The sequence below is a fragment of the Lithobates pipiens genome, unplaced genomic scaffold, assembly GCF_037356315.1.
Source record: "Lithobates pipiens isolate NorthernLeopardFrog02 unplaced genomic scaffold, aLitPip1_a1.2 Scaffold_13, whole genome shotgun sequence".
Taxonomy (NCBI): domain Eukaryota; kingdom Metazoa; phylum Chordata; class Amphibia; order Anura; family Ranidae; genus Lithobates; species Lithobates pipiens.
Window position 1 is genome coordinate 37,965,433 of NW_027507718.1, and position 17,156 is coordinate 37,982,588.

The following is a 17,156-nucleotide window of genomic DNA, read 5'->3' on the forward strand; positions in this document are numbered from 1 at the left end:
CATCAAAAGCAATACAAGGCATTAGAGATGGTTTGGTCAAATTTTCACTGTTGCTTTTGTCTTGTTCTTTTGGAGCTGTATGTTTTGGTGGTACCAATTGCCAATTGTTAAAATGCTGTTCTCTCTCTCTATAAAATTATATATATATATATATATATATATGCTGTTGGGACTCTGTTGTGTGCATCACTGTCTGGGAAATGAAAACCAAACAGTTAACCTTAAATAGAAAAATACTTTATTTAAATTAAATAGTATGTTGCTGAAAACAGACATGCTAAAGTTGTATAATCATCTGGCTCGGGTGTGTTACGTATATGAATTAATTTAGCTTAAAGCAAGGCAATGGATATACACATATATAAGTATGATGTCCCACAACCAGTAAATCTCTAACCCCTGTGTCCATCCTATGACCCTGGCAAACACAGGCTATAGACCTGCATTCTGAAAACTAGCTTTGTGCACAGGAGTTATTGCAGCTGGTTCCTCCTGCAAAGGCAATCTTCTTCAGATATGACATGTAGCTATTAGCTAATCAGTTTAGAAGAGATTAATAAGAAAGAGGTCAATCTCTTACGCAAATGGCATAATGATATAAGTGAAACAACAATCTTGGAACAGAAACAGCTAAATATTAATAGAAAACAAAAATACTATTTAAAAAGTATTTCAAAACAGTACAAACTTAAGGCAGTATTTGAAATAAAAAAATCTAACTGGGTGGAGGAGGGTGAAATCTCACGTACAATGTTAAATATAAAAGGCTTGCCTAGTCTTCTTTACCATCACAAATCTAATCCAAAAATGCTATTATTGTGCTGGAGAGTGAGATCTAAAATATATGTACATACAGTGCATTACTAATGCAATCTGATACAAAGCAGCAGATGTTGCTGATATGTACAACAGTCATAGTATTAATCTACAAATAGAAATAACACTCCATTTGAAGTTTATTTTTCTTTGGCCAAAAAAAGTGATTCTCACAACAGACTATCATCATTAGAATTATCACTTCCAGAAGCATTCATGTTTGCTTGCTTTCTACAATTTGAAGGATATTTAGCCATATTGTATTTAATAGCAGACAATGCCCATTTGCATTAGCTGTACCCTGAAGCATAATTTTCAACAATATCTGGCAATCTGGCATGGTCTCATGTACTTTATAAGCATAAGATTTGAGTAGTAGATCTTTTATACAAAACGCTGTACAGCCGAGAAATCGGTTAAAAGGCTGACAAGCACTGCACTGCGTCTAATGTTAGTTTTACTCTGTATGTAAAACTAGAGCAGTGATCCTCAACTAGGGTTCCTCCAGAGGTTGCTAGGGGTTCCTTCAGCATTGGGCAATTTCTGCCTCTCAGATAATTTCCCACTCACACCATTGATCTTTTAGCTATCTGTAAGGAGGCAATTCTTCCCAATGACCACCACACTATTGTATCATGAGTTGTAGATTTCTAATTTTTAGCAGGGGTTCCCAGAGACCGTAGAAATATTTCAAGGGTTCCTCTGTGTTGAAAAAGTTGAAAGGCTGAACTAGAGAGTACTATTCACAACCTCTGTCATACTTTCCCTAGAGTCTACACCAAGCATAGCATGAGTAAGAACAAGGAGGACAAAACTGTACAATGTCAAGATACCAGTTTAAAAACAGGATTTTTAAAACAGCTTACCTGTAAAATCCTTTTCTTTGATGTACATCAGGGGACACAGAGCCATAGTAGTTACTGTGTGGGTTATATATCGGACCGACAAGTGATGGACACTGGCACGTCCCTAAGGCAAGGTGTGTACTCCCTATAACCCCTCCCACTACTGGGAGTCCTCAGTTTTGTAGCCAAGCAAGGGAGGGACTTCTGTGTCCTCTGATGTACATCAAAGAAAAGGATTTTACAGGTAAGCCGTTTAAAAATCCTGTTTTATTTTCTTACATCAGGGGACACAGACCCATAGTAGTTACTATGTGGGATGTCCCATAGAAATGGCAACTAAAGGGAGGGAGACAACAAAAAACAGGATGCCAAAGGACTCATACTGCAACCAGCAGTATACTGCATCCAAAGGCAATATCCTCATGACCTTTAATATTGATTTGATAAAATCTGATAAACGTATGAACCGAAGTAAGTCGCAGCCTTACAGATCTGAGCCATAGAGGCCTGATGATGTACCACGCAATAGGCACTAATTGCCCTGGATGACTGAAGCATAAGAAGGAAGAATTTTCTTAAGTCGATGCTTGAAGAATCACCAGACAAATCCATTTGGAAAATAGTAGGTTTAGACACTGCCTGTCCACATTTTGGACCTTCTGGCAGTACAAACAACCTGAGCGGCCGCCTTTAAATAGACTCAGATCGCTCTTACTACATCAAGGGAATGTAGTGCTTTGCCTTCCCTAGATTGAGGCTCTGGGGAGAAAGAAGCAAGAATAATATCTTGGTTTAAATGAAAAAAAACCTGTTACCACTTTCAGTAGGAATTCAGGATGAGGACAAAAAAAATCACCTCATCCTTATGCATGATCAAATATGGCTCTTTACAAGACAGAGCCGCTAGTTCAGATATTCTTCTAGCAGAAGAAAAGATAAACTTTCTGGTTGCCATTTTTGTCAAAAGAACCAAGGAAATTTCTCGTTAAGGTTCAAGTGGCTTATTCAGCAAAGCTGATAAGACCAAATTTAAATCTCAAGGATTTAGAGGTGCCTTGATAGGGATATTAATCCGTGTTACCCCCTGAATAAGCTACGCACCAAGATTGGAAAGCAAGAGGCCATTGAAAAAAAAAAAAAAAAAAAAAAAAAAAAAAAAACAAGGCTGGGATCTGGCTTTTAATAGAAGTCAAGGTCAGCTTCATTTCAGATCCCATATGCAGGAAATCAGGGATCCTGCCTACAACATACTTCCTGGGGTGCCAAGCCCTGGATCCACACCAAGAAACATATGCCTTCCAGAGTCTATAGTAAGTGATTCTGGAAGCCGGCTTCCCTTCATTTATCAAAGTAGACACTACTGAATGAGATCACCCACAATCTTTTATAGAGTAGGATTCAACAGTCAAACCTGTTACATTTTTCATCCGTAAGGTAGGATGAAATACCGGACCTTGTGCGAGGAGGTCTGGCTATAAAGGACTCCTACTGCCATCTTTATGATTTCGGTAAATCAAGATCTTCTGGGACCCACTGGGGCCACCAGAATCACCTGCTTTTGTTCCTGCTTAATCCTGCAGAGAAGGCGCAGAAGTAGCAGAACTGGAGGAAATGCATAGATCAGCGAAAACTGATCCCATAGGAAAACAAATGCGTCTGTTCCGCCTGCTAGCGAATTCCTTATTCTCGACACAAAGTTGTCGACTTTGCTGATGAATATGGACGCAAATAGGTCCATGACCGGAATACCCCATCTCTGACATATCGCTGGGAAGAGGTCAGGGTGAAGAGATCATTCTCCCGGAAATAACTGTTGGCGTCTCAATTAGTACGTCTGCCAATTCTCTATTCCTGAAATGAAAATTGCCGAAATGCAAGGAATGTTGTGTTCTGCCCAAGCTAGAACATTATTCACCTCTTTTTGGGCTGCACGACCTCTCGTGCCCACCTGGTGATTGATGTAAGCCACCGCCGTGACCTTGTCAGACTGAATCCTGACAGGACAGTCCCGTAGTCTGACCGTCCCAGATTCTAGGACCAGACATAGTGCTTGAATCTTCCAAAAAAAGTTGATAGGCAAGATCCTCTAACCTGGACCATTTCCCCTGGACAGAATCTTCTTCCAGGGCTGCTCCCCAGCCTAGAAGGCTGGCATCTGTTGTTAACACCTTCCAGGATAAAGATTTTCCCTTTTGCTGGATAACAATCACCAATTTAGGCTCTGACTTACGTCAGGAACCAAACGTATTGGAAAAAACAAGGCCCGAATCTTTTTATTCCAGACCGACAGGATGGTGTTTTGAAGCAGTTTTCGAGTAAAACTGCGCGTAAGGGACTGCCTTGAAGGAGGCCACCATTTCCCCTAAAAATTTCCTGCACAGCCGAATTGAAGGAATTTTCCTTTGTTTTGATAAGTTGAATTAGTCCTACAATGGAACCGATTCTTGTCTGGGGCAAGAATACCTTCTTCTGTATGGTATCTATAACCAGCCCCCAAGTACTGTAATCACCTTGATGGTTTTAAGGAGAATCTTTCTAGGTTGAGTATCCAACCTAGAGATTTCAGATAGTTACGGCTGTGACCAGACTCTGGTTTTAGACCTGAGACTGAAAGTAGATCTTCTAAATAGGCTAGGACCGTTATGCCTCGAGCCCTTAATCTGGCTAAAGGAGATGCCAGAATCTTTCAGAACACTTGTGGCGCTGTGGCTAAGCTGAATGGCAGGGTCACACTGAAAGATACATTTTATATTTCAAAATGAAGAAATTTCTGGCGAGTGGGAAAATTTGGCACATGGAGATATGCATCTTTGATATCGATTAAAGCCAAAAAAACTCCCATCCTTGCAGGATGGACACAACCGATCGAATTATGAAAGGATCGACTGTTTAAGTGCCGATTCAGATCTTCGAGAACTAGAATGGGTCTTACCCCTTGGTTTGGTTCTGAAACCTTAAAAGGTTTGAGCCAAAAGCCCCTGTTCCACTAAGTGAACCTCTGATATCAATGACTGGGATAACAGCTGATCCAGAGGTCAGAAAGACTTTTTCTCTGGATCCTTGGGAACATTCTCCAAGGAGACGGAACTCTAGCCATAATCTAGAGAAAAAATTGCAGAAATCCATCTGTCTTCGCATTGTTCCTGCCAGATCTTGAGAATCGCAGGACCTTTCCCCTCACCCGAACGAGTGGGGGTGCCCCTTTATGAGAAGGCTTTAGCATTCTGCTTTGTGGGCTTTCTGCCCCAAAACCCTGGTGCTGCCCTTGGGGACTTTCTCTTGAACCTGACGGTTGAGGCCATCAAGAATGCCTAGAGGCAGCACGATAAAAAGGAGAAATGTTTGAACCTCTTTTTACTGGTAAAGAGAGCTTTACCCCATTAGAGGTCCTTTGGATGTACTTATCCAGATTGTCTCTAAATAGCCATACCCCATGAAGGGGAAACAAACTGGCTAAGAGCTTTTTACACGGTGCTTTGGCTGATCAATATTTCAGCCACAGAACTCTGCGAGAATGCACTAGTCCAAGCATAAGCCATAAGGCTTAAAATGATAGAGTCTTTCATAGCATCTACTGTGAGACATAGTGCGTCAGATACACCAGCCCATTGCCGGGCTACTGATCAGGCAGAATTTCAAGTATCTCCACAAACTGTTCCCCAATGGACTGAGATACACCAATTGCAGCAAAAATCGGCTGCGCTACTGAATTGCAAAAGACATATTGTCTTTAAAAGGAAGTTCCAAATTTTAATTTGTTGGATCCTTTAACATCAGTGCATTATCCACCGGACATGTGAGATTCTGTTCACTGAGGTGATTGCAGCATCAATTGCTGGAACTCCCCCATTTCCTTCATAGAAATCCTCTTTCATAGTTAAACTGTGGAGAATTTATTGGGAGGATAATACTGTTTATCCGGATGTTCCCATTCAGAATACATAAACTTTTTTAGCCATGCATGAATAGCAAAAAACATCCCTAGATGGGGGAGGCTCTAATGAACACAATTAGAGGTACCTCAAGAGCCTGTGCTGCAGGCAGCAAAAAAGGTTGAGTAAGGGAGTACACAAGCAACGTGTCTTGTGATGCTACTCCTTCCATATTGGGATCCTCTGAAGAGGATAAATAAGTATCTTCCAAATATTGATCCCGAGCCTCCTGCACCTCAAAAGAGGGTCCTGAGGACTAGATGGGAATCTATGTTTAGTCCCACTATGGAGAGACATCATAGCATTAATCTTCTTTCCAATTTACAAATGGTAGAAAAAAAAAAAAAGTTTGTATGTTATATACAGAGATATATACAGGGACTGAGGTGTTCTATGCAACAACAATTTCCCCTGACGGCTCAATCTGACTAGCCATATCCCTCTCAGAGGAGGACGACATTCTTTTGGAAATGGCTTCAGTTTACAGTGAAAATCCAAAGACCCTTAAGACGGCTTTCACACCAAGCTGCTATTTTTAGCAGCGTTTTACCTTCGGATTTGCAGCGCATTTCAGCCGCTAGCGGGGCGCTTTTACCCCCCCGCTAGCAGCCGAGATAGGGTTAAAGCTGCCCGCAATAGCGGCGTTTTGCCTGTGGTAATGCAGCGCTGCCCCATTGATTTCAATGGGGAGCAGTGGTAAACACACCGCACCTTCACCGCTCCAAAGAAGCTGCTGGCAGGACTTTTCCTGACGTCCTGCCAGCGCACCGCTCCCGTGTGAAAGCCCTCGGGCTTTCACACTGGAGTGAATGGAGCAGCAGTTTGAGGGTGGATTGCAGGCGCTATTTCTAACGCTATAGCGCCTGCAAAACGCCCTTCGTGTGAAAGGGGTCCCATTAACATTCATAGCCTGAAGCATAAAGCAGGGCACTATGCAAAAGAATGTACATTGCTAGGCTCTAGTTCAGCGCCATTAGCTGCTATTAATCCTAGCTTCAATAAAGTATAATGTGTCAAAAAGGAACAAGCCTGTGTTCCCTAAACTGAACAAGCCATCCTCCTGCTCTGTTCCTGCACAGCCAGCAGCAGCTTTCACATATACAGCTCTAAAATCAGCTTCCTCCATGTGTGCCAGCGTCTGACGCTGTTAGCCATGGCCCCCGCGAATTACGCCCCCCCTCCTTTCAAAGGAAACTGCTTTCCCGTGCGAGCTGCGTCCTGTGGACATGCAGGCATGGTGGGGGGGTAAATCCTCCACTGATGCGGCCGCGGTCTGTACTTTTTTTTTTATAAAAGGAAACTGCTTTGCATCCTGTCTCCCCGAGGGAAAAAAAAACAATATTGGGGGCACAGGAGGAGACCATACCCCCCCTTCTTACCGGAGGATCTGTTGCGGCTGGAGAGGAGAGTGAAGGCTTCCTTGCTGTTTCCAGCGTCAGGGCGGTGAGTGCTCAATACAGCCCCCAGTGGGGACACATAGGCATGACAACATTATACATTTTGCTTCCAGTGGAGCTCAGCACAGCACATCTTACTCGTGACCAACGCCTTAGACACTGGCGAAAAAACATAGGACTGCAAGGGGTTTTATAAGGAGTACACGCCTTGCCTTAGGGGCATGCCAGTGTCCATCACCTGTTGGTCCGATATATAACCCACATAGTAACTACTATGGCTCTGCATCCCCTGATGTAAGAAAAGAAAGACATTTTATATTTATGTGCCGTGCTGAAGTACATATGAATTTATGTACCATGTTAAATTACATGAGGTAAGTGTACAAGGTCCAAAAAAGGTACTTCATTCCAGTCATTTCCACTAAACAGCACTGGTTGTTTGAAATGATATTGAAATGATCATAAATCAAGTAGAAACTCATAGTTCATTATAGCAAACAGAAACCGTGCAAACTGACAGTCATAAACGAAATGTCAGGAATATTGTGCCAGCTGAGACACCGGCATGAACGTACAAACTGCTGTGCATAAAAGCCTAAGTAGATGAGCTACTTTGTGCATGTATGCATCACAGCGTGTGAAATGCACATGCTCTTCCACCACAGACATGGGCACTAAGTGGCTTATTTAAACCTGAAGTAACTTCTGCGTAACTATATTCTGTATTTCTAAATTCTAAACTTGTGCCTAACTTTTGCTGCTGACCCAGCTTCTATCTGAACTGCATTTGGATTTCCCCTGTCTGCTTATGATTGCTGTTCACTTTCCGTTACTGATCTCAGGGCCTAGACTTTTGACCAAGGTTCGACTTAGTACTTCACTGACCAAGATTCTGCTAATAGACTTAGTACTTCACTCTACTTGCCCTGACTTAGTTTCTCAGTATGATTTAGTGCTTCACTGTTCACCTGCCACTGACCTCAGCTTGTACCTGAACAAGCTTGGACTGGATTTGTAAAATAGGTCACCCTTGTCATCTCGGGCTCCTCACACAGGTACAAGGAACTGAGACTCCATTCACACTTGTGCGGCTTGCCATGTGACTTTGGACATCAAAGTTGCATGGCAAGTCATACCTCATATTTTCCAATGTGTATCGTTCATATCTATGCGACTTCAAAGTAGTTTATGCACTACTTTGGTCCAAATTCATGTGACTTGAGGGCCATAGACTTCAATGTTAACCCTCAAAAGTCACATGAAAGTCAGACCTGAATGTTTTACAAGTGACAATTGTGCCACACTTTTCAATTATAACATTTGTAGGGCAGCACAGTGGTGTAGTGGGTAGCACTCTCACCTAGCCATAAAAAGGGTCACTGGTTCAAATCCCAACCACGACACTACCTGCCTGGAGTTTGCATGTTCTCCCTCTGCCTGCGTAGGTTTTCCCCGGGTACTCCGGTTTCTTCCCACACGCCAAAGACATGCAGATAGGTTAATTGGCTTCTGTCCAAAATTGGCCCTAGTATATGAGTGGGGACCTTGGATTGTGGGCTCCTTGAGGGTAGGGACGGATGCGAGTGTTCAATGTACAGGGATAGAGACAATTGTAGACACTCACTCAGGTTGAACTGGATGGACTGGTGTCTTTATGCAACCTTACTATGTAACTATGCCAAAGCCACAGTCGCATCCAAGGTTGCATCAAAGTTTCACTCCAAAGTTGCACGATTTAGGAGTTGTACAAGTCTGAATGGAGGCTAAAAGAGCCCCTAATATTTGTAGTAATTTGTTGTAATCTTGAATTTAAAATTACAATTCAATAAATCTGAAGTTGCATACATTCATAGAAAAACCTGCTGTGTAAAAAAAAAAAAAAAAAAAAAAAAAAAAAAAAAAAAAAGGTATTTATACTCCAACGCTCAAAATGAGGACTTACTTTTGTGCAAGCGGTACAAGGATCTGTTTCATTTCCTCCAGGATAGATTCTTGCTTCTGAGGTTGAGCCTCTAATACCTTATCTAAAGAAGGATGAATTGCAGACTGTAGAAAAAAAAAAGCCAACATAAGGACATAACATTATAGGAAAAAAAAAAAATCTACATAAACTACCTTTTTCACAGTAGTCTCTATCATATGCACTTAACAGGTAAAAAGTTCTAGTGATGATTTGTTTACGTGGCAGCCTAAAATAGACCCAAATAAATGTTTTTGGGGACAAAGCAATCAGACAGGTTGGAAAGTCTTATCCAAAGACTACTGTTCCTCATTCATGATTAGCTAGCACCAACACAGTTTACACATGGTTTCTTTTACTTATTCCAAACACAAAGCGTTTTAGTGCCTGTCCCAAAAGAAAACATTAGTCGTTTTGATCATTCCTGCAAGCCCATTCGTCTATTTCAGGGGTAAAGCAACCTCGGTACACAGGCCCTGATAAACTACAAATATACTGTAAGACTGACAGCCAAAAGGAATGACTCCAGAGGCATGATGGGATTTGTAGTTTCACCACAGCTGGAGTGTTGGGGTTGCCTACCCCTGGTCTACAGCCTACTCCGGAATCCAGTCAGGGTTGACCAACCATGGTAAATGGTTCGATAAATCAGTGATGAACAAAGAAAAAAGTAGTACATACATTTTTTTTTTTTTTTAACAAGGTTTAAAGTGTTACTAAACCCAGGAGCCTGCATTTACTATATCTGGTCTCCCACAGTACACAGAACATGCAAATGCAATTACTTTAGTAAATATATACTGCTAAATACCTTTTCTCATCAGCAGTATATAGCAGTCTTATGACTTCTTTGAGTGTCTGGTTAAAGCTTGTAAGAGGTGTTTTTATTCTACTGTCTACTGACTGTCCTATGAGGCTGCAGGACCCCTGGCCATCTGTCTGGACAGTGCTGATTGCCCCCAGGGAGCCAGGACCTTTGTAAACCCCCGAGGTGCAGTAGCTAGACAGAAAGGCAGAGCTACAAACTGAAAATTAAGATTTTCCATCTCAAAGCGTAGATATTTCTGGTGAGCGGGAAAAATAGGTACACGGAGGTAAGCATCCTTGATGTCGATTGACGCTAAAAGTTCTCCACCTTGTAGAATGGAGACTACTGATTGGATTGACTCCATGCGAAAAGAGTGGATATTCAAAAACCGGTTTAGATCTTTGAGATCTAGAATGAGTCTGACACCCCCATTTGGTTTTGCTACCGTGGAAAAGGTTTGAATAAAACCCTAATCCCTGCTCTTCCATGGGGACCACCTATATCACCTTTTGAGACAAAAGATGTTCCAATGCTTGAAAGAGAGACTTATTTTTCTCTGGATCCCTGGCAACATTTGATCTGAGAAAACGAGACAACGGGACTCTTGGAACTCTAGTTTGTACCCTAGAGTTATTGAGGAAGCCACTCATTTGTCTCAACACTCTTCCTGCCAGACCTTTGAGAACTGCAGAAGTCTTCCCCCCACTCGAGCAAATGGGGCGCCCCTTCATAAAGAGGTTTTAGTATTTTGTTTTGTAGGTTTCCTTCCCCAAGACCTCTTTTGTCCCTGGGGTTGACTCTGAGGTTTACCTCTTGAACTTGTCGGTGGAGGCCGTCGTGACTAACTGGAGGCTGATGCCTATGGTACTGGAGAAGAAGCTTGTTTAAAAGAAAAACGCTTACTCCTTTTCTTAACTGGAAAAAGGGAACTTTTCCCATTAGAATTTTGTTGGATGTATTTATCCAGATCATCCCCAAACAGCTGCTCGCCACAAAATGGAAAACTAGTCAGGAGCTTTTTGCATGGCGCTGTTCGACTGACCAATTTTTCAACCATAGTATTCTACGCATGTGCACCAGCCCAAGCGCAAGTTGAGAGGCCTGGAGAATAGAATCTCTCATAGCGTCTATTGCAAAACATAACGCCCCTGGTATAACAGCCAAATCTTGGGCCTACTGATCAGGAATAATCTTGAGCACCTGTTTAAACTGGTATCTCAAGGATGACATACACCAATTGCTGCCAGCGCACTCTGAGTCACTGAACCTGCCAGAGAAATATTGTTTTTTAATAGGAATTTCAACTTCTTATCCGTTGGATCCTTCAGCATTTAAGCATTGTCTACCGGAAAAGTCAAACTTTTATTTGCAGAGGATATAGCAGCGTCAATTGCTGGCATCCCCCATTTTTTTTAATTAAATTCTTCCTCCATAGGATAAAGTGTTGGAAACTTTTTCAGAGGAAAAAACGGTTTATCTGGGTGATCCCACTCAGAATACCTAACTAAGCCTTTTCAGCAATGAATGGATAGGAAAAGCATGAATAGCTTGGGGAGGCTTTAGAGAACCCAAACAAGAAGTTGGCTCATCAACCGACTCAGCTAATGGTAGCATGAATGTGGAGCAGACCAATTCAGTAAGAGATTGTACCATCAAGCTTTCAGATTGTGAACCTAATACTTCCGCATTTCACCCCTCAGAAGGGGTGTCATCAGCCTCTTCCCAGTCCCCTGAGAAAAATTCATCATCTCCCACCCACGGTTCCTCAGTTTGAGGGTCCTGGGTAATGGAAGGGGACCTGTCACGCTTAAAGCCTCTATTTTCTGCTCCAATCTGAAGAAAAAACCTCTTGAGTAATATAGGCAGGGGCTAGAGTGTTGGAAACAGTTGCAACACCTGATGGCTCACTCTGACCAGCCACCTCAGAACTCTTAGGGGAGGATGCCATTTTTTAAGAGATGGTTATAGATTTTTTTGCAGTAGAAGTCCTTCTTGAGCCCTTATTTGGGGTGTTTCTAGCCCCCCTTTCACCCATAGCCCAATGCACAATGCACAAATGCAGAGGTACTACCAGAAGGATCGCATCCACTGCTTGAGCAATAGTCCAGCCACTGCTGCTGCTATTAATGCTCAGCCTGATGCTAACAAATGTGTCAATAGGAATGCCCGTGTCACCATACCTCTTACATGCCCCTTTTTGCTTGCGTCCCTCCAGCGTCTGCAGCCAGAAAAAAAAAATATTTTTTAAAGATACTCCCACGCTGGACATTGGGGGGTGTCTGGTGGAAGAAAATCCTCCTCCTCAAACTTACCGGAGGTCTGAGTTGCTAGCTGGAGGAAAAGTCTGCGGCTTCTGCTGACACAGCGCGACTGAGGAAAGCATGACAAGGTACGTGCACCATACAGCCCCCAGTGGTGACTTTTTTCTTAACCACTTGCTTACTGGGCACTTAAACCCCCCTCATGCCCAGACCAAATTTTCAGCTTTCAGCGCTGATGCACTTTGAATGACAATTGCGCGGCCATACAACACTGTACCCAAATTAAATTTTTAGCATTTTTTCCCACAAATAGAGCTTTCTTTTGGTGGTATTTAATTACAGCTGGGAGTTTTATTTTTTGCTAAACAAACAAAAAAAGATGCAAAAAAAAAAAAAATCATGTTTAATAGTTTGTTATAAAATTTTGCAAACAGGTCATTTTTCTCCTTCATTGAAATGCGCTGATGAGGCGGCACTGGTGGGTGGCACTGATGGGCGGCACTGATGGGCACAGTTAAAGTGACACCAATAGGCACAGATAAGGCAGTACTGATGGGCACAGATAAGGTGGTACTGATAGGCACTGATAGGTGGCACGGATGGGTGGCACTAAGGGGCACTGATAGGTACCACTGATAGATGGGACTGATGGGCACTGATAGGTGGCTCTGCTGGGCACTGATGGGCGGCACTGATGGGCACTGGTAGATGACACTGATGGGCACGGATATGTGGCACTGAGGTGCAGCAATGTTGTTGAGGCAGATTGTGGGCACTGATAGGTGGCACTGTGGGCACTGAGGGTACTGATGTATGGCACTGATGGGTGGCATTATAGGCACTGATGGGTGGCACTGCTGGGTGGCACTTTATTAATGCTCTGGGGGTTACTGGCAGGGGGCAGGTGGGCACTGATACACTGGCCGTGATCGGGACTGATGTCCCGATCACGGCCGCCGGTGATCGGCTTTTTTTTAGCCGATTACCGGCTATTTTGTCACATGATCAGCTGCCATTGGCTGACAGCTGATCACGTGGTAAGGGGTCGGGATCGACCCCTTGCTCGGATCGGTGATCAGGGGAGTCTCATTGACTCGCCGATCACAGAGCGCGGCGTGCGCACCCCTCAGGGGGCGCGCAGGCCGCTCGTGCATGGGACAACGTCAATAGACGTCGTCCCGGCAAATGAGGTCCGCGCTGTCATTCGGCTAAAGCATGGATCTCAAGAGGTTAAAGGAGACATTTCATTAGAAAATTTAAAAATTCCTTAGAAAAGCTCCATTTACCCTTCCACTGCAGGGTTTTCTGTGGTAAAACCAACAGACCCAATCTTCACCCCTCACGGTGGGTTCCGTTACAAAACCTTCAGGAACTGGGGACCCTCGAGGAACCCACACTGCTGGACCTGTAAAGCACCCCGCCGGTAAAATCTTTATGGCTGAAAATACCAAAGTACTGGATCTCGGGTCCAGCTCTCTAAAAAGAGAAGCGTTACGGGCTAAACCTCATTTCTTACACCATGAGGCCTAAGTACCATTCAATTCAGTGTGAAAAGACACTTTGAATGGATCCAGCTGCATAGCTAGCCCCAGCAAGGATTGCCCCAGTGGAGCTCAGCACAGCACATCTTTACTCGTGACCAACACCTAAGACACTGCTAAAAAAAAACTGAGATACTCACAGTAGTGGGAGTGGTTATATAGGGAGTGGACTTCCTGTCTTAGGATGTGCCAGTGTCCATCACCTGAAGGTGGCCTATAACCCACATAGTAACTACTATGGCTCTGTGTCCTGTGATGTACGATAAGAAAATTACCAATAGTCCCAGTCAAGAAGAGTCAATCATTAAATTGAATGGGAATGACAACAGATGGATCAAAATGTGGTCCGTCCGTGCTGAACTAGCCACATTTCAATCCATCTATGGCCAGTTAAACCCCTGTGCCCTTTGGTAGGTGGGAACAAACCTTAGAGTGGTGCTGTCAAAAAAGATGAAATAAGAGGGGAAAAAGCGCTCTTTTCCTTTACATTCCTCATAACGAACAAGAGGAGAATAATTCCTAAGAACCTATTGCTACCACATTTCAAAAAATCTATATAAAAAGGCAGCAATATTGCGGTATTAATTATTTAAAGTCATCCTGTGATACCCTGTGGTTCCTCACACTGACAAATTACTAGAGAACACAGTAGTGATGAAGCAGCTGGCAGGAAGAACCACAGGACCAAACAGAGGGGAAATTATCTGACACACTGGGAAATGTCAGCAGCAGTGTCCAGATCTCTTTAATAAAATGAAGATTTGATTCACCACCTAGTGAAAAATGATTAGCTTTTTGTTTTACAGGCTGACTTTTGTTCAAAATGTTTACATTGCAAAGGGGTCAATTTAAGCAGACAGTCTTCCATTCTTTTGATTATTTTAATAAATTTGCTGCTCATTTGCCTTAATCACACAAAGGCTCGAACAATTAACACTTGTTAAACACTTGTCAAATGATCACTATATCCTAACCTTATCTGCTAATTACCTTGTAGAAGCGGAATGTATTTCCATATAGTTCTTCACACAGCATGTTCCTCTGCTCTAAAATGGCTTTGTGATTATATGCATATTCAACAATGTATGAAGCCTCTGAATGCCTTAACAATTTCTTCACCTGTCCTTTAAAGCTTTTAATTATTTCAGCCACTTGGGATTTTGACCTGTAAATATGAAAGAGAGTATATGTCAAACAAAAATACAAGATAAAAGTTTAAAGTGTTACTACACGGTACATGGAAATGCAATTATTTTAGTAAATATAAACGGCTAAATACCTTTTCTCATCAGCAGTACAGTGAGAGAAAAAAAAAAAGTATTTGATCCCCTGCTGTACGTTTGACCGTCTCTGCTCACTGAGCATGGAGGGGCCTGTCAGAGTGCCGCTGATTCCTATGGAGAGATCGGACGAAAAAACGGACAGCATGTCCGTTTTCATCAGATCTCAGCCAATCCGATCCGCCAAAACAAACGTATCGCCATATGTCGGATTTTAGCAGATCGGATGGCAGACGGGTGTCAGCGGACACATCTCTGCTGACATCCATCTCCCCATAGGAGTCAATGGATGACCTGCTTGGATCCACCTGAAAAGCGGACAGGCGGATCTGAGCGGGCTTGCCATGTGAAAGGGGCCTTAGGTTTTACAGCAAGTATAACAAGAAAACACTAAGAAGATTTTCTGCTGGAGGATATTTTTTTCCTAATGCTGCAATGTAGTTATACATTATTTTACAATCTTCCAGCAGAGGAATTGAAGGCATGGTGGCTAGGACTCTGTCCTATGGTAAGAATCTAAAGGTTCACAAACATGGTGAAATAAACTATTAGTCCCACATGGTAGATAATTTCCTGCTAATATTAATAAATGAATGTACGTACCATTATATTAGAATGTTAGAAATATTTTTTTAATTATATCTTCAACAAATCTACCAAAAGCTGGACCCAAAATGTGGTATAAAAGCATTTACTGTAATTTAGAAATTTTATAGACATTCTAATTTCAATATCTATTTAGTTGACAGTAGCAGAACTAAACTCATTAATTTAAAGTCGATTCAAACCCATTAATTTAAAGTATTAAACACAAACCAAACATTTATTAAATGGCAGCTTGCCAATTCTTAGATGTGGTGGCTGCATTTGTTTCCTTTTTTTAGGCCTTCTTACTTAATTTTCACCTGGTGATCCTGCTGGTTAATCGGATATATTTCAGCTTACTTTACAGAGCAAAGTGTCCAGATAAAGTAGCAGTTAGAGACTTAAAGAAAATGCTTAACACTGACAGGGGTCCTTACAATGATTGGCTTTTATTCATTTATCTAAAACCGTTATCCCAAAAAGGAAAAAAAAACGTTTCTGTAACTGATTATAAAAGTGTTAGCCGAATGATGTTACTGCTGGAACACCAGCTGAAAATAAAGGGGAAAATGCCTAAAAATTTTAATCAAGACTCCACTTTTAAAGAGGAAGTCCACTTTTGTTGGGGGGGGAAACAAAACAATCCAAGCTGGATTATCAATGTATATTTTAAGGATTTTAACAAACTTTGTTGCAGATTATTGCCCATTTCTATGCTGAAGAAAAAGTTATGTGCAGAGTGAATCTGAATGTAACTTTTTCATCATTAATCACCTGGTGTGCTTGCAGTGTTTTAAACCACTTACTGACCAGCAACGTACCAGTACGTCACTGGGTTGCAAGGGTGATATCTCAAGCATCCCTGCGTGAATGTTTGAGATGTAATTTTTTAGAGTCAGTGATTCCTTTTAATGCGAAAGTAATCCAAGCAGCTAAGTCCCACCTCCCTCCAGCCGCCTTTACTGGGCTCACCAGTGTAACCAGCGGCATCTGGTTCCTGGGTCACAGTGAGAGGACCTGATGTTGTTCCTCCCACTGAGTGACTTCAGAAACCAGAAGCGATGAGGATTTTTTAACTACTGGTTTTGGTCTCATGTAAACAAGCATTTTTTTTTTATCATTTAATCTTTTATTATAGTTTTTAAATATACATAATACAAATTATCAGACAAAACATAGCGCTTCTTCATTAATATTTCAAAATACCCCCCCCCTCCCCCCTCCAGTCTTGATCTATTGTCCTCATTACCTATCTTCTTTAAGCAGATTCAATCATTCCCTGCGAATATTTTTCAGACGTTTTGAATCTATACCATCTTGCCCAGATTACTCTATAGTTTTCAATCTGTCTCTGCTCCACGCAGCTTAGGTACTCCATGTTGGCATTATGGTCCACTCCACTCTCTGTAGCCACTATTTAATACTTGGCTTCTTAGTGCACAGCCATTTTTTAGGAATAAGACCTTTTGCTGTGTTAAGCAGGTATGGGACCTACGTTTTTTGTATTATTTCCCTGATTTAGTTGTTCCATGGAACAGACAGTTCCAGGGATGTTGGGGGATCCTTTCTTCTGTTATTGCCTCCGCGTACTCCAATATACCTTGTCAGTATTCCTTTATCTCTGGACATTCCCACCATATGTGGAATGTTGTTCCTTGTTGTTTACAGTTCCTCAATTACAGTTACTTAATTGGCTGAATTTTATTGACTCTGTCTGGTGTCAGATGCCAG

At 42.2% G+C, this 17,156-nt stretch overlaps 1 protein-coding gene across 1 annotated transcript in view; it reads right to left on the bottom strand.

Annotated features, from left to right (window-relative positions):
- The window catches only part of PUM3 (pumilio RNA binding family member 3), a 117,673-nt gene that overhangs the window by 66,910 nt on the left and 33,607 nt on the right, over positions 1 to 17,156 (bottom strand). Inside the window, exons 8-9 of the mRNA XM_077475021.1 lie at positions 14,551 to 14,725; positions 8,933 to 9,036 (exon numbers count right to left, since the gene is read on the bottom strand). Coding sequence (XP_077331147.1) covers positions 8,933 to 9,036; positions 14,551 to 14,725 — 279 coding nt within the window. The remainder of the gene's footprint in view (positions 1 to 8,932; positions 9,037 to 14,550; positions 14,726 to 17,156) is intronic.